Source organism: Synchiropus splendidus, chromosome 11, assembly GCF_027744825.2.
Source record: "Synchiropus splendidus isolate RoL2022-P1 chromosome 11, RoL_Sspl_1.0, whole genome shotgun sequence".
NCBI classification, from domain to species: domain Eukaryota; kingdom Metazoa; phylum Chordata; class Actinopteri; order Syngnathiformes; family Callionymidae; genus Synchiropus; species Synchiropus splendidus.
Window position 1 is genome coordinate 15,129,113 of NC_071344.1, and position 23,556 is coordinate 15,152,668.

Consider the following 23,556-nt stretch of genomic DNA (forward strand, 5'->3'; position numbering starts at 1 on the left):
ATTTTAAGGCTTGGAACGCATTACTTCTTTTTCCATTCATTGTAATGGGAAAAATCGATTCAGATTTCGAACAATTCGCTTCTCGAACAGCCGTCTGGAACCGAGGTACCACTGTATGTATGTGTTCATATATATATATATATATATATATATATATATATATATATATATATATATATATATAATTGAAATCCGACACCTATGATTATACAAGTAAGAGGTCAGTTTGGGTTCTCACCCTTGGTCTCTTTCCAGTCTCCCTCCGCGGAGGTCAAGTCAACTTTCAGAGCCATGGCAGCCAGCGACCCCGTATGGAGAGAAGATCCCACAACCAGGGTGCCCACACCGAGAGCAGCACCGACTGCTGCTCTGCCCAACCACGCTCTTTTCCCGGGAGGGGAGAAGGAACCAGTCTCTCGGCTGTGAGCGCCTTGCTGGGCACGAGTGGTTGAAAAACTCGCCCGGTGTGCAGCGGTAGTATGGCTGCGGGTAGGCTTCCCTCCCACCTGGAAGAAAGTTCGGGTCAAAGAGTGGCTGAAACGGACACCGGCTGCCTGGACTCTGGACAGCATCCTGGTGTGAGGCAAAGTTTTAATGCCAGAAAATAAAGGCAGGATTTTTGAAGCCATGCCTCTGGAAGACAGAATGCCGTGGAAGCTTCAGTCTAGCTTGGTTTCACTTTCGATGTCAGACATGCGAGAGCTGTGAAAGTCTACTGCGCCATATTTGTTTTGCACGTTGGAATGTACCAATATTTTGAAGGCGAGTGAGCACTTGAAAAATAAGGAATACCAACTGTACGGTTATAAAGTGATATTTCATGTATACATCTATCAAATTCGTGGAGAAAATATGCGTTAAAGGTGAGAATTTTAGAGGTTTTCCAGCGCTGAGTTTCTTAGCGCACCTTAATGGAATGGCTCCCGCTAGTGTAGCGTTCAATAACCGTCGGAAAAATGAAACTTTGACTCGCGAGTAGGCACAGTACAGTAGCATCGTACATTTGCAGCGTCGTTGAATGCAAATTGAATTCAACGACGTTCAAGTGTTTGCTTTGTCTATATTGCCTGTACACATCATGACACAGAATTCCATGAAGCACACTCAAAGGACGAGTTAAACCATATGATGAAGATTATTTTAAAAGAAAAATGTGATTAATAGTCATTGTAATTTAAAGGCAATAAGTCTGTGGAGGTAACTCAGTTACTGTGGGAAAATATATAATAAATATCGTTTTTATTTGTTTGCTTTGTATGACAGAAAATTCTAAAATAAATCAAATTGCATATGGCAACTATTCACTTTTTAACACATCATACATGAGATTTCATGAAGAAAAAATACAGAGAATACAAAGCATGACTGTCCAATAAATATCTCATATCTGGTTTCCCACAGACACTTGTCGACCAACAGCCCAAAACTTGTCTGTGCTCACACAGCTAGTCAATCAAACGGAAAACATCCGCCTTACGGAAGCCGTCAAAAAAAGGAAGAAGCAAGAGTGACAAAAGTGCAAACCACAATCCACCCAGTACTCGTGGACACAACCCGCTGGAACATTATACAAACATCCACTGGAGTACCCTTGTTTCCCTGTATCCCGACACCGAAGACTGCCGCAATAATACTTAAACAAGTACGTTTGTTTATTCATTTTTATGTGTTTGTGAGTCAAACCTATTTTAACAAGCTGATGTGTGTTTCTTTTCATCGGCACCACTAGTTTATTGCACAGTACAACCTCCAAAAATGTGTCAGACTGAAGGTGAAACCACCCAAAACATTGGAGTGACTAAATGTGGTATTTCTGTGTTGTTAAATGAAGTGAATAAACAATGATCACAAGTCGTAAGCGTGGTTCGTGTCCTTGTCTCTCTGCTGTTGCCGAGCCTCAACCTTGCTGGAAAGATATTTGTAAAAGCTCTCTTATGTTTTTCACAACTTGTAGAGGGATTATTTGCTGAATAATCGTAACAATCACCATAGACACGAATGGTCTCAAAGGGGAAGTGTGCTTCCATGGCGATAATTTTGATGCAGAAACAGGAAGTGCTCTGTGTAAGGGTGACTACTTTTGCATGGATCTTTCATCACACATAGGCATGTGACCCCTATTTTAATGACCATATTCTTTTAGAAAATTGTATGCGTTCAATGAAAAAATAAATGTTGTTTTTTAAGTGTATTTTATACAGCCTTGAGTGTCTTTATTCATGAGCTATGATTCTGAACTTGCGGAACAGATGGATTTCTTCTCTAATATCGCTTCCAATCTGCTCCTCAGAATGGCAGCTTGGGATGTGTCCATTGTGGTGGAAGAGCTGGGACCCGACGCCCTGCCTGTCAACCTGAGTGTGACCTCTGACCTCCATGTAGGAGGCGTCATTGTCAAGTTAGTGGAAAAAACACGTGAGTCACTCTCGTTTCCCAAAGTGACATTAATGACTAATGTTATGCTGTGGAGGAGTAAATCTGGGTTTGTCTGTTCTAGAAATGAGCCTGGACTGGTCAGATCATGCTCTTTGGTGGGAGCAGAAACAGCAGTGGCTCTTGAGAACGTCGTGGACTCTGGATAAATATGGCATCCATGCTGATGCTCGGCTGATATTCATGCCCCAGCACAAGCCCCTGAGACTGGGCCTGCCCAACGGCATCACCCTGAGGCTCCGTGCTTGCTTCTCCAACCCTGTTTTCCAAACTGTGATGGGCATTTGCAGACTCCTAGGTAGGTTTGATCTTCGCCACACAATTCTCAATCATTGCATTGAGCCATTGTGCTTCTTTTGATGTCAACTACCTAATAATAATAACAATGATAATACATGGAAACCATCAGACTGAAGGCAGAAAACTGAATTGTTTGCTTACTTATTCCCAGTATCTGCTGTGCTGCTACTCTTGTTTCATGCCGGTGCCTTCTTATTTGTACTGCTTGGAGCTGTGGCACTAAAAAATGACCTTGATTTGAACCCTACCACATTCAATCTGGACACAACCCTTTTTCACCACAGGTCATGTGCAAATGGGAATAAGCGAAGGGTGGGTGGTGATTAAAAAAAAATCCCCCTTTTACAACCAGAATACTCCAAACAATCTACAGTGTTGCTTTAGAAACAAACACATTCAGCTTGACATAAGTTGAGCAGCAGGTTGTCTGATCAAGAGTCACAACCTTTGTGTTGCAGACCTTCGTCATAATTCAGAGAAAACCAAACAAATTGAACTTGTTTGACAGGAACATTCGTTTGGAAACAATTGCAGTCAGATGTTGAACACATGCGGAGCCAGCTTGGGCTTTCTCACTTAGGAAGTTTGTGAAAGCATCTGGAAGAAACAATGTTTTAAACATGGAAGTCATGTTGACCCTGATATGACTTAGCACGCAACCTTCTGATCCTGGGTCAGACACGCTACCATGGCAACACGGAGTCTTCAAGGTGTGACTTAAGAGCTCATCTAATGGTAAATTTCTTCTTTGTGAGATCAATAAAGTTTATCTTATCTTATCTTAACAAAGGTGCCCCTAAACAAACTAAGTAAGTTAGACAAAGTAAGCGTGTTCAGCTTCATCCCAAAAACACTTGGTATATTTCCCAGATGAATGAGAACCTCAACACTTGTCTTTACCTTGAAAATATTTAAGGGCAATTAAGGGGATTTTACCAGACACATTGAGCCTGAGTTACATGATATACTATTAGAAAATAAGTCGGTCTGCGCCCTCTCACTGTCCTCTCACTGTCAGACATCCGTCATCCAGAGGAGCTTTCTCTGCTTCGACCTGTTGAGGAGAAAAAGAAGAAGAAAGACAAAGATCCATCAGAGGAGATTTACGACTTGACTCAAGTCCCTCTCTCTGCCGGTAAACTCACTATACCTCATTCCTTCCTTCCTCCTGATGTATGTATCCATTAGACCAGGGGTGCTCAACCTTCTTGATCACAGGGGCCCCACCTTTCCCAGAACAAATGAGCGCGCGGCCCATTCAATAGAACTGATTCATTAGTCTTCATTTCATTTGTGATCAATAACCATATTTAATCTACTTGGACGGAAACAAACCAAAACCTTGTGAAATGACATGAAACTATGTGATCATTTATTTCTTATGGAAATGTCCAACCAGCAGCAGAAGCAGGTACAAGTCATATTCATCTAATTTACTAAAGGACAAAAAATTGATGCAAACTGTTCAGAATAAAATTCTGAATAAAAATAATATAGTAAAACCATGTCTAAATATCATAAAATAAAAATAATATATTCTATTTAAACACTGAAGAAGATATAAGTGAAGTGTAATTGAAAGTATCACCATAAAATGTTCAAAACTGCTCCACCCGGTGCTTTCATGAACAGTTTTTACTGTTGGGAGGAGATGGCATCACTTTCTTAATCGTTTTCTCTTTTCAAGAGCTTCTCCATACTATCACAGATGTGCAGCTGCCAAGTCAATTCAACGACTCACTACTGCTACCATACGTGGTTCATGTATTAAAACTGCAGCTGCTGGGCAGGAATGCACCCTGGACAGGTTGCCATTCGCAGGGCACACACCCCACTTACACATTAGTCCACCCACAACATGTGGATGGCCGGCAGTCCGATCGAACCCACAACCTCCTTGCTAGAAGGCGAGAGTGCTGACCACTAGGCTGCTGTACAATTACGTACATTGTGTGTTGTATTTGTTTCCTGTGTCACTTAGAGTGTTTCTTTGCAGCATCGCACTCCAGCATGTACAACGGTGTGCCGCAGCACTTTGTTGGCTCCGAACAAATGCAGTGTATCTACAAGATGCTGTCAGTGACCCAGCAGCCACCCGCGCCAGAGCTTCTGCAAAAACAGTATCGTCCAGCAAGTGTAGTGGACAAGGCCCACATTAACGGCAGGTATGTTCATCTTCTGTGATCGCCACGTGAGACCAGTCAATCTTGGAACTCAGATTCAACTCAATTTTATTATTACACCAGTCCTGATGGACCAAAGTCAACAGGAGGTGGTGTCATAGTCAAGTCAGTTCAGCCTGGGGTGAGGTGGTCTCGACCACATCACCAGCAGAAGTGAGAACAAACACAAAGCTTCATGACAAAGCACCATTGCAGAGGCCCAAGAATAATTTCACACGTTCCTCTTTCAGTTTATTTTGGTGCTTGATCACAAAGTGACACTTATCTGATGATAAACAGCATCTATGATAATATATTGAGTTTAAAACTTTTTTCAGGTGGTTGGATTCGTCGCGTAGTCTCATGCAGCAGGGAGTCCAAGAAAATGATCGACTCTGGCTTCGCTTCAAATACTTTACCTTCTACGACATTGAGCCCAAGGTTTGCGCATGTGCATATTCATCTTTCCTTCTTACATTCGTTTCATCACCAGATATAACGCAGATATTTTGCTAAAATACGAGGCTAAAGTGAAAGCTGGCTCATACGTGATTTTATTTTCCGCTCAAGCTTCTTATCTTGTTTGCACCACTGTCGCTGTGAGTAGCTACGTGCTAATGCAATGGTTTTATTTTGTATCCTTTGGCTACAAGACTGTTTCGACAAAGCCTAGGGGCCACATGAAATCAGATCAAAGGCTGCAAAATGGCCCCAGGACCAGATGCTGTCTGTGCATGTAATCTGTCTGTCTGTATCGGCAGTCTGATGTGGTGCGTCTGACCCAGCTGTACGAGCAGGCGCGCTGGGCCATCCTGCTGGAGGACATTGACTGCACCGAGGAAGAGATGATGCTCTTCGGTGCTTTACAGGTGGAGGTGTCATATGTGATGCATAAAACAGCGACGACTGACTGATTGTCCCGCTCACAAACTTGCAGTACCACATCAGTAAAGTGGCCCAGAGTGAAGCGTTAACTCAGAGCACCAATGCTGCCATGGATGACCTGGAGTCTGCGCTACAATCCCTGGAGGTCAAGATGGAAGGAGAAAGTGAGTCAGCGACAGAGATGCTGGTGAGGACTTCAGTATTCATCAGTCTTTATATTCAAAACATTAGTCGAAACATCCATATACTTAATACAAACACCCGAATCTAATCCATTATCAGCTGCATTTAATAAATATTTTTAAATATTATTAAATAAAATATCAAACTGTTAGAGAAGGTGGCCTTTATTAGGCCCACAGTGGGGAGATTCAACATGTCACAGCATCCAATGACAACAAAGACACTGACACATATCAAAGACAATAAAGGTACACAACAAACATCAAAGACGTCCACAGTCACAAGCTGTCAAACAACTCAAGACAAATAACTCAATTCAGAATCAGAATCAGCTGTATTGCCTCTGTCAGTGAGGATCCCACCTACTAGGAAAGTGCTTTGGTACATTGTGCAATAATGAACAAACAAACAAAATGAATAAATAAATAAATAAACAATAATAATAGAAGTAACACAGCCTCCTGCCAGAGGGAAGAGGGACAAACAGTCCATGACCAGGGTCGGAAGGGTTGAAGGCTCTGATCCGACCTGCACGTCTCTGGGTCCTGGAGACGTACAGGTCATGAAGAGGTGGCAAGCTGCAACCCATCACCTTCTCAGCAGAACGCACAAGGCGCTGCAGTCTGCTCTTGTCCCTAGAGGTGGTGCTGCTGTACCAGATGGTGATAAGAGGAGATGAGGATGGACTGGATGACGGCTGTGTAGAACTCCACCAGCAACTTCGTCGTAGTTTTTCGTAGCTGCCTCAGGAAGAACATTCTCTGCTGGGCCTTCTTGATGGTTGGCTCCCTTTTGAGGTCCTCAGTGATGGTGGTTCCTAGGAAGCAGAAGGATTCCTCAGTGGGAATGGGCGAACCAGCCAGCGTGAGAGGGGATGGAGGAGCTGTGATTCTCCATGATCCAGTCCATGATCATCTCCACTGTCTTCTGGGCGTTGAGCTCCAGGTTGTTGTGGCTGCACCAGGACACCAGCCGCTCCACCTCCCTCCTGTAAGCCGACTCATCTCCATCTGAGATGATCTTGATGATGGTGGTGTCATCCGTAAACTTGATCAGTATCACAGACTGGTGGCTGGAGGTGCAGCAGTTAGTGTATACGGAGAAGAGCCGTGGAGAGAGTACACAGCCCTGAGAAGACCTGGTGTTGGGGATCCGAGTGTCAGAGAAAGTTGTCCCCAGCTCCAGCTGGTCAGGAAGTCTGTAATCCATCTGCAGAGGGAGTCAGGCACGTTGAGCAGGCGAAGCTTGTCTTCAAGCAGAGCTGGAAGAACTGTGTTGAAAGTAGAGCTGACGTCCACGAACAGGATCCTGGCATAGATTCCTGGGGAGCTCCAGAATGAAATGAAGGGCCTGGTTTATGGCATCGTCCACAGATCTGTTGGCTCTGGAGGCAAACTGCATTGAGTCCAGGAGGAGAACAGTGATACTGAAGACCTCAGGTGGGATAGAACCAGGCACTCAGAGGACTTCATGACCACAGACGTCAATGTCCTGTGATCCTTGGTTTGTTTAGGACATGATGATATATGATATCATGATATTCCCATAATGTATAAACAAATATCATGACAAAATACATGAAATATAAGTAAAGATCAGTAAATAGGTAATACATACATAATGATACATTATATAAATAATAACTTGCATAAATAAATAGATAAGAAATAAAGTTATATAAGGAGATACCAGATTTTTTTGGCCACATTTTCGTGATAAATTAAAATGATTTTTACTACCATCTTTCATGCAGGACATCATGACAGCACCTGAACTCAGTGACTACTTGAAGATGTTCAGGTTAGGAACTGACTGGCTCACTCTTGCTTGGTGTCGATTCTACTCTGCACTACCTCAAGTCTTGAAGCTGTATCAACTAGTGATGGGCTGATGAGGTGTCATGAGACACTGTCCTCCTTTCTGGGGCCACTGGATGCACTGTTTGACTTGAAGCGTTGCAACATTTTCAAACCAAGAGCGTCATCTACCGAGCTCTGACAATTAGGACACTGTTTCATAAAACCTCATCAAACCCATCACTAGTGATCACTAGTGAACACTGGAAGATGAATGCCGGAATTGTGAGCTGACTTTGAAGATAAAGTGATTGTTGTTTATTTTAGGCCAAAAAGGCTGACCCTGAGAGGGTACAAGCAGTACTGGTTTAAGTTCCAGGACACTTCAATCTCTTACTACAAGAGCAAAGAGGAGAGTGTCGGAGAACCCATTCAGCAGATTAATCTTAAAGGTACGGTGTTCGGAGCGGCATTCGTCTCAGATTTGAATGTGGATGTGCATCTTTACCCCACTGTCCAGGGAGTGTTTCTTCAGATGTCCTTTCTTCTGCTAACAGGATGTGAAGTTGCACCAGACGTCAACTTGTCGGCCCAGAAGTTCCTCATCAGGCTCCTGATCCCAGCGCCCGAAGGCATGAATGAAGTCTATCTTCGCTGTGAAAACGTAAAGTCACGACCACGATCCCCCGAGTCTTCCCGCCTCTGACCTCAGCATCTCCTCTCCAGGAGCAGCAGTACGCTCGGTGGATGGCTGCCTGTCGGACCGCTTCTAAAGGCAAGACTTTGGCCGACAGCAGTTTTCAGAGTGAGATCCAAAACATCCAGTCGTTTTTGGAGATGCAGAAGAGCACTTCTGGTTCCCATGGCAGCCCTTCCATGACTGATGAGGCCATCAATACTTACAGCGTGGTGTCCCCCCGTTACCACAAGAAGTACAAAATCAAGCAGGTAGGAGGAGGCGCATGCCACATGTCAGACATCTGGGGCGGCTGATTTCTGGGATTCCTCCATTGCTGTAATCCATGTAAATGCCCACAATGGTCAGCACCAGTCTGGACACTGGCTGCTCCACTTCCAGGAAAGATGCCTCATCTATTCTTTGGCACAATCCGCTAATGTGAAAAGTTTTCTGCCATCTTCTTCAAGTTTCTGCTCCGAGCTGCAGAACGGCCGGATTAATTCTGACCTTTTGACTCCGCCTTTCAGCTGACCCCTCGTATCCTGGACGCCTACCAGAATGTGGCTCAGCTCTCTCTCACAGAAGCAGTCATGCGATTCCTGCAGATCTGGCAAGCCCTGCCAGACTTCGGCCTCTCATACGTGGTGGTCAGGTCAAGTGAAGAACTTTCATTTCAGTGTTTTTGTCAGCAGTCCGGGGGAAATCTGCGATCACCCAAGGAAGCTAAATCAGAAGCTCAATACACATGGAGACGAATTAACTCCTTGTGTAAACTAAAAAAAAGAATTAATGGCACCCAAAGTTCAGGTTTTACCCCAGCACTCTTGTTTCCTCCCAAAGTCAAACACTTAAAATGCTATGCCACTGGTCCTAAAAAGGGAATTGTTTTCATCTGAATAGGTTCAAAGGGAGTCGGAAAGATGAAGTCCTGGGAATTGCCCCCAATCGTCTGATTCGCATCGACCTGAGTGTGGGAGATGTGGTGAAGACTTGGCGCTATAACAACATGAAGCAGTGGAACGTCAACTGGGACATACGACAGGTAAGAAAATAACTTTGGATCGGGACCTTCAGAAAATGCCCGCTACTGACAATTGTCATCAATTGAACCAAATCCAGGTGGCCATCGAGTTTGAAGGGAACATCAACATCGCCTTCGGTTGTGTAACGGCCGACTGCAAAATTGTGCACGAGTTTATTGGGGGTTACATTTTCATGTTGACACGCAGCCGTACGAAGAGCGACAAACTGGACGAGGAGCTTTTTCACAAGCTGACCGGTGGACACGACGCTCTCTAACGGATGTTTCTGTTCATTGCATCATGTTTCTTCGGTGGAGCAAAATCTGCCAAGGTCTTTTTCATTTTGTAGTTCAAGGAACTTTTATTTACCGATATTGTATTCAATATCTCTGAAGTCTGTAATGTTTAAACAAATGACATAATTCTTTTAGTTACATTTAACACCACATTACCACTTACTGAAAGTAAGAGAAGAACCCAAGTTCCCCAAAATGTTTGAGACTAGTTAATACCAAGAAAAAAAATGAAATAAGTTTAAGTAAACGTAATGATGGGCAAAACGTTTGAAAACAGGGATGATAAGAAACAGAAGTTTTCAATTAGAACTAAGTTTAAGTATTCGTGGGCCAAAAATGTGCTAAAAGACACTAAGCTAAATTGAAATAGGAGTTATTTGTGATTTATTTCATCACTGAACCAGTAAAATGACCTGAAACCAGTATTTAACGAGAGCAACTGTTGTAAACAGGCCATACATGTCGAACTACAAACGCAAATTTGGTGTTTGAATTTACACACAAGAAGACTCTGATGTGGAAAAACGTAGATTTCATTTAAAGAAAAATATATTTGGAGTTTTATTTTTGTCCAGCAGGGGGCGCACAACACATGCAAAGTTTTAAAATGAAATGTAATAGAAATTGAAAATAAAAGATGGAGAAAAGATTCAAGAAATGAGATAAATTTATGACACAAATATGATGAACTCAAACCAACTTTATTCAAAACAGCTTTTAGCTACAAATTGGCGAAACAAACAGACAAGCTGGTGTCAGTGTGGATAAAACTGTCAGACATCTTAAGCGTTTTGCTTGAATGCTTCAGTGTTTTTTAAGAATGTCACATCAGCCATGTCTTGTCTTTGTCCCAGTAAGAGCACACATGAACACGATTTAAGTCACTCGTCTGTTACAGTGTTGATTCAAATAAATGAGAAACTTATTGCGAAAATAGTTGTTTTGTAATGTTGCACTTCATTGATAACTTCCAAGTTTAGCTCTCAGTTTACAGCAGCAACACAGTGAAAAGCCAAATATTTGACACCTTCACATTAATAAGGACATTACTTTTTGCTTTCTTCATCATCTTGCTCAAATCAACTTTACACTGACTAATCTCCTTAATTAAAGCTCTTTAAAATAAGTATTACATTATATATCATTTAAAAATATCTTTGATATTTATATCAAACATACACATATATATATACACACACACACACATATGTATATATATATATATATACACGTACGCGCACACACATAACATACAGGCTTGGATTGTATGTCAGAAAATAACACACAAGCCTCAGCATGTCTTTTGGTGATGAAGTTGTACTTTATTTTGCATCTCCTGCTATGACTGAAGAGGCAGAATTGTTCCTGGAACAGAAAAATAAAGGATTTTAGGCAACACTGAAAGAAAGAAAGAAGTGATGCACAGGAGAGTTATCTCACGTGTAGGTCTCAGCTGCAGAGCTCGGCTGAAGTATTTGGGAAGAAGCATTCCATCCGAGTCTCCAGGGGTCAACAACACTTGGTTCTCTGACCAGAAAAACTCAATGCCATCTGTAAAGTAGGACGGATTAAAGTGATCCAGGAAATATTCCAGGCGTCAGATAATGAGTCCTACCATTCAGGGCCTTTGGAACATCGATGAACACAGCTAAGTTGCAATCTCTCCTCATTCCTGGTGGGAAACAGAAAGACGTTCCAACTGGAGAAAGGAAATGTTTCACCAAACACACCAGCTCACCACTGATGACACCGTCCTCTCCAGGCAGCCCTGGAGCCAGGTGGATATGTGTTCTCCTCATGCGACCGAGACCCTGCTGCTGAATGGAGGTCCAGTGCCGCATGTAGGAGCCATGGACAGCCTCAGCTGGACAGTCTGGTGACCCTGCCTGCACCGGCTTCAGCTCTAAATCCTTCACCTGCACACAAATATTATCAGAGACAGTGGAGCAGCACATGTGTGTGTGTGTGTGTGTGTGTGTGTGTGTGTGTGTGTGTGTGTGTGTGTGTGTGTGTGTGTGTGTGTGAGAGAGAGAGAGAGAGAGAGAAAGAGAAAAAGAGAGAGAGAGAGAGAACTCAAATATCCCTTCTTTTTACACACATGTTTATTGCTGTAGTGATCCAGCCAGTTTATGGTGGCGTCTGTGATCCGAGTTTCACGTCAGTGGGATTTCATACCTGCACCGTGTGGCCCTGGTTGGCTCTGATTTGCAAGCGGCCATCCTGTGTGTGGGGCCTAAGCTTGAAGCGCTGCTTGTCATTTGTGTCCACGACTCTCTGGACATCCTCCAGTGAGTAGGAGTGGAACTGTGGATGAGCAAGGAGGTCGTCCACATAAAGGAAGCCATCTATAAACATGAGACTATATATAATAACACTCACTTGTGCATTCATGCTCAACCATATCTCAGGCTCTATGCCGTACATAACACGTCATTTGCCTAGTAAAATAAAGTAGGCTAAGGCGAGATGCAGACTTCATGAGTTTTGTGTTCAGCATACAGCTTTTTGGTCGCTCAACTCACCTGTACTTAAGTGGAGACCCATCTGGCTGGCTCCATGGCGGAGGACATAGGACAACGACTTAGAGAGCCGGACGTATCTGTCCTAAAAATGATACACACAGCAACAGCGGGACTCCTTTTAGAGAAGTGGTCTGGCCAGTATCGCATTTCATGGGGTTTCTCACCTCTTCACGACGTCCTCGCTTTCCTTTACTTCTTCTACCTCCTTCGCCTCTGTCCATGTTAACCTCGGGAACCCTCTAATATTCAGATTTAGCTCACACAACTGGCGAAAACGATTGCTTTTGCTAAACACTGCGCCACATGCATACACACAACTGACAGGGGGCGCAGTGGTTCCGCGGAAAGGCGGAAATGAAAATACCACAATGGGAATTTCAGCTCTTCTTACTGAATATACATATAATATCGAGTACTTTTAAGTGCTAAATTCTATCGAGGTTAAGATATTAATAGCGCACGTGGAAAGTAGCTTGATGAGTCATTTGTGTTAGATGATCCGTCTGCGTTAACCTCGTCGTTCACTTGTCAACGCCACAACAGAGCTGTGGGTAAGTCAATAATCTGGAAATTCAGGTAAATACTCGTCTGTACGTGGATACACGCGACCTTTCTCATTCTGTATGAAGCTGATGAATGAGTATAATGGCTGACCATTTAATTTTACACAGGGACATGGCAAATATTATCGCACGCTGCAAACATGCTAAAGATTACTGGGTTCTCGCTCCAGTGTCATCATTCTCACTGAAAATATTCTCATAACTTGTTGTTGTTTACACGATTCATTACGAGTAACTCGTCTGTCAATCGTAATACGTGCACTCGGTGTTACTACCACGTTGTCGAACATATCGTAGTTAGTCCGTGTTCAGCCAGACATGAATTCACACACCTAACGAAATCGCAAATTAAAATGTCTAACTGTTGACTGTTTTTGTGGAATAACTAGTGAAATTCACATTAAAGTGATGTGTTTACTGTGCACAGATTGGTGCTCAGATAGTTTCAAAAATTATGATGTCACTGATCTTTCTTCATTGTGTTTCAGAACATGGAGTTTCCACTACATTCCCAGCAGCTGCTATCAGCGCTAAGAATTCAACGTCAACAAGGTTTCCTCTGTGACTGCACAGTCCTGGTGGGATCATCACACTTCGTAGCCCACAGGGCTGTTTTGGCATCGTGCTCTCCTTTTTTCCACATGTTCTTCTCTGACTCTCCGGGCAGCAATGGTCTAAACATCACGCTGGACAATGACATAGTCACAGCCGATGCCTTTGGCTCGCTTTTGGACTTCATCTATGAAGGCGTGCTGCAGTCGGAGAAGTCTGTACCTGTGGAGGACGTACTGGCAGCAGCAAGCTTCCTGCATATGAATGGCGTGGTGAAACTGTGCAGGAAACGTTTACAGACAAGAGGACCTGTCGCCGAGGCGGACAGCACCAGGTCTGAAGGAGGCGCTGCAGTGAACGTGGTGAGCCAAATGGAGAAGAGTTGTGTTGCAGCGAGTGGCGCTCAACAAATGGAAACTCCATCAACCAATATTTTGCCACATTGTGGCTCGTCGGGGACCGAAGTGAAGACCCCTCCGAGTCGGGACGTTGCTGATACTACTCAACCCTGCACAGAGTCCTCACCACTGCTCCCCATCATAGAACTGGTGCGCGGCCAGAGCGCTGGACAGCCCCGGTTGAGGACGGAGGGTCTGGCTGAGGTACCTGTACTGTGCAGCCCCTGCAGCACCACTGAGTCATACTGGTACTACTACTTTACTACTTTATTGGATGCCATATTCATGTCACCAAAAAAAAAAAAACAGCTGAAACAGTGCAAGAAACAAATGAAAAAGGTTGAGTAGTGGTTGGGTTTTTTTTTGTTTTTTACACAGCATCAGGTGCGCCCATGGTTCATCCACTCCGACAGCAAAAAATCAGGACGCTCCTTAGCTTTCTCTGTAGATGTAATAGGAGGGTGAATGTAAGACACCCCTGTGATAAAGGTGTTGCTTAATCATCTTATTCCTGTCTCTCTACAGCAGCCAGCAGCCATCTTCTTCCTCCCTGCTTCCACCAAGTTTCTCCAGCTGTCAACCAACCGTCACAGTAACTGAGTCGGAGTCTCAGAAAGAACACAGAGACCTTCTACAGTCACTTTCCCAAGCTTCACTTCCCTCAAATCGAATTCAGAGGAGAGAAAGCCCAAAATCGAATCACACATTCCCACAATTTAAAACTCCTGATGCACAACCTGAGGCCAGCGGCAGCGTGGAGGTGAAAGAGGAAGCTATTGTTATCTCTGATGAAGAGTTGGAGGAAGAAAACGAAGAGGGGAGCTACAATGAGACACTGATTGAAGAGGTGGAGGATTCCGAAGAAGACCTCAAAGAGGATGAGACCAGCAACCTCCAGTATCTCTCCTTCCAAGAGAGATCCTTACAAATGACCTCCCACTCACTCTCCCCTTCTTCGTCTGTCGTTGGTCTCTCTTCACAAGATGGTTCTCTCCCTCCAGTCCTCCTTCATTCATCCTCCATAGCCACACAGTCATCGGGTCCATCCAAATTCTTTCAGGACCTCCAAGAAGGAGAGAGCTTTGTGGAGGATGTGCCAACATGCAAAGTCTGTTGCAAAACGTTTTCCTGCTCGTACACCTTGAGGCGTCACGCCACTGTGCACACACGACAGCGCCCGTATGAGTGTCGATACTGCTATCGGAGCTACACGCAGTCGGGTGATCTGTACAGACACATTCGTAAAGTCCATGACCCCACACTCCCTGCCAAGCGTAGCAGGTCAGACATCACCCCGCAGACCACTAAATAGTTGAAAAATCATCACTGATTGTAGTGCAGCTTTAAACGCATCCTCAGATATGGAGGGGGTCTGCTGTTTAGTACTGGTATGGGTGCGGTCGGTTGTGGAAAACAAAACAGACGCAGCTGTGCCTCTCACGCTGACTTCGCTTCATATATCTGCTATGTTTAGATTGTCTTCAGCGGACCCTGATCAAGTGTCACAACAGTGGGTACTTGCTGGGGGCTGGTTCAGCCTTAACCAAAAAAAAGTGTCCTCACTGTCAGAGCTCAGTTGACCGCACGCTTGGCTTTAAAATGATGTCCTGGTTCTTTAAAACGGTTGTTCAAATCCCAAGATTTTACACCAGAGAAGTCCATTTATTGGGCTCTGAAAATCAGGACATTGTTTCATAAGCCCAACACCACTTCCCAGGTCTGATTCAAAACCTTAATTGTTGGGTCTGCCAAAAAGTGACACCCTTCCTGAGTGTTGAGAACCAGCTGTAATAAGTCCTTAGAACCATAGTCAATGTTCCTGAATGATGACCAAGCCTCTTGTACGAGGAGGTTCACTTTGTGCCAAAAAAGGAAAACATTGACTGAAATGACCTTCACTGTCATCAATATACTCACTACATGTCGAGCAGCATTACAGTGATTAGAATAGAGCCACTTGTGTTGTGGTGGTTCATGACTAGATTTGCACTCTTTTGTCTCCTGTAATAATACATTGTTTTTCAAACAAATACACATCTGTTTATAGATCTGAAGCGGTTGTTGTCCATGTTTGGTTAGGTGATGCAGTAGAGGTGATAAGTCCCTCTGCTAAATTTAACACCAATATCGTCACAGATGGCTGAGAGGGGATCAGCTGAAGTCTTCTCTGCAGCCATTGTTGCCGGACAGACTCCTTAAAGGCGAGAATTGGGTCTATGATGTCCAATAGAAAAACAAATAAGTCATGTTCGACCAGCTCATGTTGCCTCCGTTAGTAATTTACAGTACTTACTAGCAGGAAGAGAGGAAGAACAGTCATCAGTTTTCATCAAATGGCACAAATATAAACAGTTTTGGATAATACCTTTAAGATCCAAAATCAAAGACTGCTGTCCAAATCGCAGTCTTGTGTTTAGTGATTTTATTGTACTACAAAAATATATACACAAACTTTCACAGCATTTTTCTTCCAGCAAGCAGTGATACTCAGTAGCTTCCCTCCCTTCAGTCGTCCACTGGTCCATGAATCTGTAAGTTTTTCAAGAAAGGCTTTTATTACTTTGGCTGTCTCGCTCAGACATCAAAGTTAGACATAGTCTTCCTGTGTGTAATAAACCGGACACTCACAGCCTCCGCCAGCTCCGGCCAGTCCATTGCCATTACGATTGTGTCATCAGAGTTGGGTGGGGTCTCCATGTTCCAGTAGGTCAGCTTGTCAAAAACAGATGACACCTTCAGTCTCCTGTCCTGAACACAGACACACAGAACCCCAATGAGAACAGACAGGAAATGTAGAATACCGACAGGCATTACACAATGCAAACACATTCTTTGCAGTGTGCACATGCTATATTGTCTCCCCTGACATCCTGACATCAATCATCAGCAAAAGAGACCTTGCATGAAGACCCTATTAAGGGGTCCTCCAGTTCCTTTGATGTAAAGCAGATCTGACAATCATAATAACAAAGAGACCATGGAATGAAAGCATTTTGACATTTACAGATATACATCTGTACCTCCTGATCAGATCCAGGCTTGTGGATTTCCTTCAGCACCAGACCACTATAGCCTTCTGGGCAGTTGACCTCTTGTCCCCTAAGACCACGACCTCTCAAGGACACTGTCTTCTCTGCAAAAGAAGCAAGTCACACGTTGTGGCACTTGTAGAATGTGTAATAGCATCGCTACTATAATTTGATTTACAGACAGAGCAAAACATTTGATGAAACAACGGAAAGAAAATGTTTCTTTTTGCAATATTAGAGTATGTTTTTTAATTTGTTATATATGACTACCAAGTGGAATTGAAATCTCAGCACTAAAACAGGTTCATTGCTCATGATAAACAGACAGCAAATCCTCCTACCATGTTTGCGATCCTTGATGGCGGCACTGAAGAACTGGGAGACCTTGGCTCGTCCGTCATGTTCGACCTCACATGGGATGAGGTGAACCTGGTCTCGAACCGCTTGTCCCACAGACGATGTGAGAATATGTGTCACGTTGCTGTTGCAAGACATGCTGCGGGAGAAATGAGGAATAACGGTGATGAAAGAAGAACAATATTTTACAGCACTCATTTTCATTTCAAATTGCGTGAAGTAGTTTTACCAAAAGGCAGTTTACAGTTCTTCGATATTCAAAACGTTAGCCCTTCCTGTTGCTCGAGAAATCACAGGACGATAAATTGCTGAATAAAGGAGCGAAAGTAAAAGGAGTTTAAATGCATTATATATGAAATGCCGAGTGGATAACGAGAGCATGGAAGTAATTGAAAAAAGTTTGGCAGAGAAATGTTAAAGTTGTGTCGCTTTTATATTGAGATTCGTTTGTAACATGCAGTCAAAAATACCTACCAAACTGCAAAACGTTGTTTATACTAAGTCGCAAAGGCCAGAGTTGAGCATTACCTTTCGCCGAAAGGTTTTCGGCGGGTGATCAGTTAGTTGTTGTCAACTGCGCCGTAAGAGTTTCCGGTCCCACTGACTGAAAGTTCTTCGCGGGTTGCGGGTAGTTTTTCTGCAGCACCAGAGTATGCTGCCCCTATCGGCGACTAAAAATTATCATCACGCTTTTTTAAATGCAGTTTGGAGTTCACCTGCTTTCCCATTGTAAGCATCGTTTCTATTACACTCTGCAAGAGGGTTTATTATATGACGTTTTTACCGCTCATGTTCAAAACGGACTTTACAAAATTGTAAAAAAAAGTCAGTAATTATTACAGTATGGACCCTAACCCCAAGTTGTGACTAATACATAATGAAACATCGTAATCTACGAAAAACAAAAAGCGTCGAAATTAAGCGACTTCGAATGAAATAGGTTCATATTATTAAACAACTCGCGCATGCGCTTATTAGATGACCTCACTATTGCGACCTACGCTAGGAGTCGCTGTGGAGTCCTCATCTGAATGGAAACGTCTCGGTCACTCGAAACATGTAAACTGCCAGTTAGTTTCCCTTCGCTATAGGAGAATATACGAAACACTGACTTCCAGAAGTGCGTTTTACAAACAAGTAAATATTAACAGAATCGCCGAATTGTCTTGACTTCGAAGATGCTGGCTGTACTGCTGCTGTGTGCTGCGGTCTGTCGCCTGGGTGAGTGTTGGACCATTGCGGGACGGTGTGTGTTTCACTGAACTCGACAGGGACTCTGGTCTTAATCGTGATTACCGATGCCGGAACGTAGCCATCAAGAGTCGCTTACGAGTAGTGCTGTGTTTAAAAAAATCGATTTTCTGATTCTGAATCGATTCGTACATTAATTCCATAAAATCGATTCGTAGGTCCAAAGATCGGATTAATTAATATACGTTTTAACACATATTCTCCGGGTGACGTCCAAGCCATTTGACGCAGGCGCGCACCTGGGACACCAAAGTCAAAACAACATGCCTCCTCACAGTGGCAACACTTAGCAGCGTGCCGGGTGTGAAAACGCCTGAAACGCTCAAAGCAACGGTCTGGCACCATTTTGGGTTCAGACGCGACTAAACCAAAAATGCGCTCAACAAAAGCATAGCAATTAGCATGTTGTGCCTAATGGAGCTATTGGAAGTGTTGCAGTATTGCGGAAATATGACACACCTCACGAATCACGTGACGCGACATCACCCTGAGCTCCTTTCCAAGCCATCCACCGGGCCACAACAAATGAAACTCGAGCGTACTTTACCGCACCGCTACCGGGTAATTCTGCACGCTCTGTCAAAATAACTGAAGCGATTGCGGGCTTCATTTGCAAAGATATGCACCCGTCTTCCGTCGTTGAAAACGAGAGCTTCAGGCGGCTAATGGAAGTAACAGAGCCACACAACGTTATGGTGTCTCACAAACGTCTGTTTTCCCAAACATGCACCAGTCAGTAAAAGAAAACGTGAAAAGTAAGCTTCAGTCAGCAGTCAGGGTGGGCATTACAAGTGATACGTGGACATCTCTGGCTTCGCAATCTTACGCGAGTCTGACAACTCACTATATTGATGAGGAGTGAGACCTCTTCTCGTACGTACTACAGACCACAGAGAACTGTTTACATACTGCGCATGACCGTCAGGTTGCTGTGAAGTCAGTAACCAGCACTCTGTTTACATTTTCAGTGGCTGAGAATATCTTTCTTTCATTTTGATAATAACATAAAAATGCATTAGTATTAAACAGCAGCATCTTTTGGGTGAATTTTTAATGTGATATTTCTAATAATGCACCAGTCCCATGAGCAGTCACATCTGGCGTTCTGTGTCTGGATCTTTATTATCATTTACTATGAATCCTTCATTCATTTCCTGTGGAATGTCAATATGATACCAGTATTAATACGTTGCCTAACTTGTCATGTGATTATGGCAACAGCTCAGAAAATGGTTTAAATACTAACCTGAATCGAGATTGGATGGGATCAAATCGAATTGAATCGTGATAATCAATTCTAAGTCATGAGAATCGGAATCGAATCGATTCTTGAAATTAGAATCGATACCCAGCCCTACTTACGAGTAATGATTTCAAGCCCAAATTGTGACAACAAAGTAGCTTCCCTTATCCACTTAGTTGGTGTTCTTAAAAGTAGTTCCGATCCGCAGCAGTAAGGCAATGCATGTCATCCTCCAAAGAGGATGTGACAGAATGACATTTCAAAATACGTGAGAATGAGCTATGGCTTTATTCATGTTTGAACGGTGACAAATCACAATATTTTCCATTGTACTGCTGGAGAGGTTTCGGATTTAACACTTGACTTACTGACTTACTGGGTTCTGTGATTTTAAGTGGACAACAACGGTCAGTATTTGGACTTTTATGTGCATATGCCCATCAGTACCACTCCACTCTTTCTAGTCATTTCAATTGTGTAAATATTCAGATGTTACTGAGAATAACTCTCTGATGTTCCTTGCCTCTTTTTCGTTTCCAGGTTCATCGCGGGACTCTGAGACAGTGCTCTATGGAGAAAGATTCAGAATTAGGCTTTCAAGAACAGCTCAGGACTTGACATTCTGGCCCGGTCTTGATGTTGTCTACATCCTGTGGACATCCGAAGATGGCTTAGCTTCTCTAGACCCCAGACACTCATTGGATGGAGGCTACTTTGTAATAAATCAAATGACACAATTGGACACTGGCCAGTATAATGTGTGGGAGAAGAATTACAGTGTGTCTTCAGTGGACATCAGCGTTGTAGGTGAGTCATCTCTTTTATGCTGTGTTTCATTTAATGTAATCTTAGTGCACAATTTCTTCATTTTTAATTTACAAATTAGTTTCATTCACACGTCAGTGTAGACACTGGTTCTTGGTTGACTGGCATCATGAGCTCCCAGTTTAACTTCCTAAACCTCCTTGAAAATGTATCTGAGAGCAATATTACAACTATATTGTGAAAACTATCCCAACTTGATGTCTTTACATTTTTCAGCCAATCAACAAACCTACGATTTGACTCCAGGTGACTCTGTGAACTTCCAATATGACCTTCCATTCACTTCTTGCAACGTCTTCTTCACCCCAGAAGGCTATCTGAGAAAAGGTGCAGAAATTGTCCGTCGGGGCAGAGTGCAGTATCGCAGGAACTGTAGGGCATTTTCTATCAGTCAGCCCTGCAAGTTCAATATTGAAGGTGGTGATACGTCATGCAGTGGGACCTACGAGATAAAAGACGACAAGGAGAACACTGCCTTACAAGTCACACTCACTGTGAGGGGTGAGTTTCTGCAACTCTAAGGTGTGCTTCCAAAACAAATGGTTTTCTAAGCTCTGACCTTCTCTTCGCAGACCACAGTGATCTAGACTCATACGGTTTGGTCGGCATTGCTGCCTTCATATCTCCGGCTCTGTGTTTCTGCCTGAAGTGCTGCTGCTGCAGGAAGAGTGGCTTGAAGAAGGACAGCTCTGACTCTGAGGGATCGGATGCGGATTCCACTCAAATGCAGGTGAACACATCAGTCCTGAATCACAGGCCCACACATCGACTTGTTTTAAACCAAGTGTAACGTGCAGTGTAAGGGTGAGCCTGTCCGACTGGGACCAACCGTGGAGGAGTTGCCTTACCCTGCTGGGCCCCCTCTGACACCCACTGCCCCGCTAGTGAGCAATTCTCTGGTAAGTCTGTGTTCTTCATCACGACTCTGTGTTAAATCTTTCTTCTTTCCAGATACTCAACTCTCACCACAGCCAACCTCCGTCCTATGAGGAGGTACGTCCAGCAGAATATTGCATGATATTCTAAAGTGTATTTATAATCACATAGAAGTTCTTGCGAGTATTTGTAATCATAAAGCAAATGCAAATATTATGATCTACCCAAGAAAAATGAGTTCACCAAACAAAGGCTTTTTGATTTTCCATCGTCCCTGCAGGCTATGGCCTTAACAGAGGAGACAAGTGGATCGCCTCACTTCTTCACCTCAACAGCAGAGCCGCGGGTTGGTGTTATGGGAGTGCAGAACTGCCATGGTCCGCATGTGGACATTTGATGAAAATATATGGTAGAGATTTGTGCATCCTGAGGCGGAAATACGTCAGTGATGATCTGATGAATGTAAAAACAATATCTTGCTTCATTGTTCAGAATTTGAGTTTTTGAACGTATTTATTTTTTTTTCTAATGCCTTGAAGTTCATACTGTGGTGAGAGGTGGGGCAGCGCCCTCGATTGACCACCATTGGACGGCAACTTCTAAAGCAACATCAGGGACATGTCAGGAATGTTTCTGAAGTGACACCTGGGACGACTTTGCTACTAGTGATATAGAAACAACTATGGAGTCCAAAGTGTCATTGATAACATTAATTGAGAAAGGTGCACTCGCATCACCTCAGTTTTATTTGGACACTTGAGGACTCTTCCTAGAGTTTGAAAACAGCAAAGCTGTGATAATCAAGGCATATCTCTGTTGCTCACCAATTCATATCTGGTCACTGCAATTATTGAAGTGGAGGAGGACTGACATTTGCTGCGTGTATTGCGAATGCAAAGATTCATGTGAGCTTCATCGGCGCATGAGAAGGTAACCTCCATTAATTGCGTTAAAGTAACAAACATAGCATGATTCGACTAATCCCTGTGGTTGTTCGTAGAAAAAGGTGATGTGGTGTCGGTGCCTTGTAAGTGTGAAGCTGTAGCTGAAGTATCATGCCACGACTATGTAGCTGCCTTAAACAGTAGTTAGTTAAACAATTGTAGTTGTGTCTGCTTTGCTGCTGAACGTTTCTAACTGTCACACTTGTTGTCTAGTGTTAGTGTGGGTTACCTGCTTTATTATTAGCAACAGCATCACTAACATCAGGTGTTTATCCTTTATGCTGTGTGTCTGCTGGACTGCTCTGCTGCTTCTTGAACATTCGATGTGGGAGCATATATTAACCATTAACAGAGAAATGTTCAGAAGTAAAAGTGTGATCAAAGCTGCCTATTACAGAATCAGTGCTTTACCTCCGAACAGTTGAGGCCCCTTGCTCAGGTAACAAGCAGGTCAGAGGTGTCTTGTTTTCTCTACTCATGCAGTTTTATCACAAGCTGACTTTTGGCTGTGTGCTCTCCAAAGTGTTGCACGGTTGTGTGTCTCTGCAGGTTCACTCTCCAGACGTTTGGTGCAGTGATTCTACTTTGCACCTTCTCTCCCATGACAGCCTCCCAAATGGAAGCCAGACCTTTATATTATTCCTATGACCTTAATTATGCACGTCAGGTTTGTCTATTTCAGTAGGAAACTGCAGCAACTGTTATTCATCCTGTATTATTAAACCCATGAACATTCTCCAGAACTGAGTGAATTCTTTATTCGATGCAACATAACATTGGTTTTGAAACAGACACCTGTACTGCTGTGTTTTAATGTAGCATTTCATATTTAACATGTTTTAATCTGATGATTTTTCTGTTGTGCATAAATACTGTAGAAAGCGCAGAGAGCCAAAACATAAAAGTGTGCCAGTTTGAAAACAAGCTGGCTTGAAGCATGCAAACTAAACGCAACTGTCATTTTTAAGTGATAGTAGATTATAACAGTTGTATGCCTTCAAATCTGTGTTGTAGTCGATATCACTTTTTGTCCATCGCGAAAGAAGACTGAACCTTTTCAGCTCTGGTACAGTCTCTTTTATTTAGAAGAACGAGTCCATTTGTTCAACAACTGTTTTGGTAGAATTGATAGTTAGTGCTGTTAATTCAGTGCCCATATCTATGGATAATATCCTTGTGTCGCTAGTGTACATGTTTTATCAGTGTTTCCAAACCACTGAGACAAAAGAGGGTTTTCTTG

General features: G+C 43.3%; 6 protein-coding genes across 16 annotated transcripts in view; 3 read left to right on the top strand and 3 right to left on the bottom strand.

Annotated features, from left to right (window-relative positions):
• The window catches only part of macrod1 (mono-ADP ribosylhydrolase 1), a 121,027-nt gene extending 120,228 nt beyond the window's left edge, over nucleotides 1–799 (bottom strand). The window contains exon 1 of one of the 2 annotated variants that reach the window (XM_053879833.1): nucleotides 239–780. In XM_053879833.1, the coding sequence (XP_053735808.1) occupies nucleotides 239–629 (391 nt within the window). In that variant the 5' untranslated portion in view covers nucleotides 630–780. Of the gene's footprint in view, nucleotides 1–238 lie in introns of both variants that reach the window. The other variant, XM_053879832.1, reaches the window with a different exon arrangement.
• On the top strand, nucleotides 307–10,717 carry fermt3b (FERM domain containing kindlin 3b). Of its 2 annotated transcripts, XM_053879819.1 has the most exons (15): nucleotides 1,055–1,642; nucleotides 2,291–2,415; nucleotides 2,498–2,731; nucleotides 3,752–3,868; nucleotides 4,730–4,898; nucleotides 5,234–5,336; nucleotides 5,657–5,764; nucleotides 5,833–5,967; nucleotides 7,717–7,763; nucleotides 8,087–8,211; nucleotides 8,317–8,423; nucleotides 8,486–8,707; nucleotides 8,966–9,090; nucleotides 9,339–9,480; nucleotides 9,558–10,717. In XM_053879819.1, exons 2-15 carry the CDS (start codon nucleotides 2,292–2,294, stop codon nucleotides 9,735–9,737), a joined length of 1,938 nt encoding a protein of 645 aa, XP_053735794.1. In that variant the 5' UTR covers nucleotides 1,055–1,642; nucleotide 2,291; the 3' UTR covers nucleotides 9,738–10,717. The 2 variants fall into 2 exon arrangements, with proteins under 2 accessions (XP_053735795.1, XP_053735794.1); XM_053879820.1 differs by lacking the exon at nucleotides 9,558–10,717 and adding an exon at nucleotides 307–863 and having other exon boundaries at nucleotides 1,402–1,642; nucleotides 8,966–9,476.
• Nucleotides 10,445–12,659, bottom strand: trpt1 (tRNA phosphotransferase 1). 3 transcript variants are annotated; one of them, XM_053879845.1, is made up of 7 exons: nucleotides 12,443–12,659; nucleotides 12,279–12,360; nucleotides 11,932–12,101; nucleotides 11,495–11,672; nucleotides 11,372–11,428; nucleotides 11,197–11,307; nucleotides 10,445–11,121 (listed from the first exon to the last, which is right to left on the bottom strand). In XM_053879845.1, the coding sequence occupies exons 1-7, from the start codon at nucleotides 12,497–12,499 to the stop codon at nucleotides 11,096–11,098; spliced, it is 681 nt and encodes a 226-aa protein (XP_053735820.1). In that variant the 5' UTR covers nucleotides 12,500–12,659; the 3' UTR covers nucleotides 10,445–11,095. The 3 variants fall into 3 exon arrangements, with proteins under 3 accessions (XP_053735820.1, XP_053735821.1, XP_053735818.1); XM_053879846.1 differs by adding an exon at nucleotides 12,136–12,194 and having other exon boundaries at nucleotides 11,372–11,672; nucleotides 11,932–12,060; nucleotides 12,443–12,472; XM_053879843.1 differs by having other exon boundaries at nucleotides 11,372–11,672.
• On the top strand, nucleotides 12,297–16,272 carry zbtb3 (zinc finger and BTB domain containing 3). Of its 2 annotated transcripts, none has more exons than XM_053879825.1 (3): nucleotides 12,297–12,854; nucleotides 13,330–14,039; nucleotides 14,317–16,272. In XM_053879825.1, exons 2-3 carry the CDS (start codon nucleotides 13,333–13,335, stop codon nucleotides 15,101–15,103), a joined length of 1,494 nt encoding a protein of 497 aa, XP_053735800.1. In that variant the 5' UTR covers nucleotides 12,297–12,854; nucleotides 13,330–13,332; the 3' UTR covers nucleotides 15,104–16,272. The 2 variants fall into 2 exon arrangements, with proteins under 2 accessions (XP_053735800.1, XP_053735801.1); XM_053879826.1 differs by having other exon boundaries at nucleotides 12,297–12,829.
• Nucleotides 16,179–17,858, bottom strand: rnaseh2c (ribonuclease H2, subunit C). Of its 4 annotated transcripts, none has more exons than XM_053879849.1 (6): nucleotides 17,706–17,785; nucleotides 17,407–17,485; nucleotides 17,162–17,316; nucleotides 16,812–16,924; nucleotides 16,420–16,539; nucleotides 16,179–16,320 (listed from the first exon to the last, which is right to left on the bottom strand). In XM_053879849.1, the coding sequence occupies exons 3-6, from the start codon at nucleotides 17,313–17,315 to the stop codon at nucleotides 16,297–16,299; spliced, it is 411 nt and encodes a 136-aa protein (XP_053735824.1). In that variant the 5' UTR covers nucleotide 17,316; nucleotides 17,407–17,485; nucleotides 17,706–17,785; the 3' UTR covers nucleotides 16,179–16,296. The 4 variants fall into 4 exon arrangements, with proteins under 4 accessions (XP_053735824.1, XP_053735823.1, XP_053735822.1 ...); XM_053879848.1 differs by having other exon boundaries at nucleotides 17,652–17,766; XM_053879847.1 differs by lacking the exon at nucleotides 17,407–17,485 and having other exon boundaries at nucleotides 17,706–17,858.
• A 314-nt stretch (nucleotides 17,859–18,172) lies between these two features.
• On the top strand, nucleotides 18,173–23,049 carry LOC128767651 (uncharacterized). 3 transcript variants are annotated; one of them, XM_053879837.1, is made up of 7 exons: nucleotides 18,173–18,398; nucleotides 20,212–20,478; nucleotides 20,713–20,997; nucleotides 21,069–21,226; nucleotides 21,294–21,395; nucleotides 21,448–21,489; nucleotides 21,653–23,049. In XM_053879837.1, the coding sequence occupies exons 1-7, from the start codon at nucleotides 18,356–18,358 to the stop codon at nucleotides 21,767–21,769; spliced, it is 1,014 nt and encodes a 337-aa protein (XP_053735812.1). In that variant the 5' UTR covers nucleotides 18,173–18,355; the 3' UTR covers nucleotides 21,770–23,049. The 3 variants fall into 3 exon arrangements, with proteins under 3 accessions (XP_053735812.1, XP_053735813.1, XP_053735814.1); XM_053879838.1 differs by having other exon boundaries at nucleotides 21,294–21,380; XM_053879839.1 differs by lacking the exon at nucleotides 21,294–21,395.
• The last annotated feature ends 507 nt before the right edge of the window (nucleotides 23,050–23,556 follow it).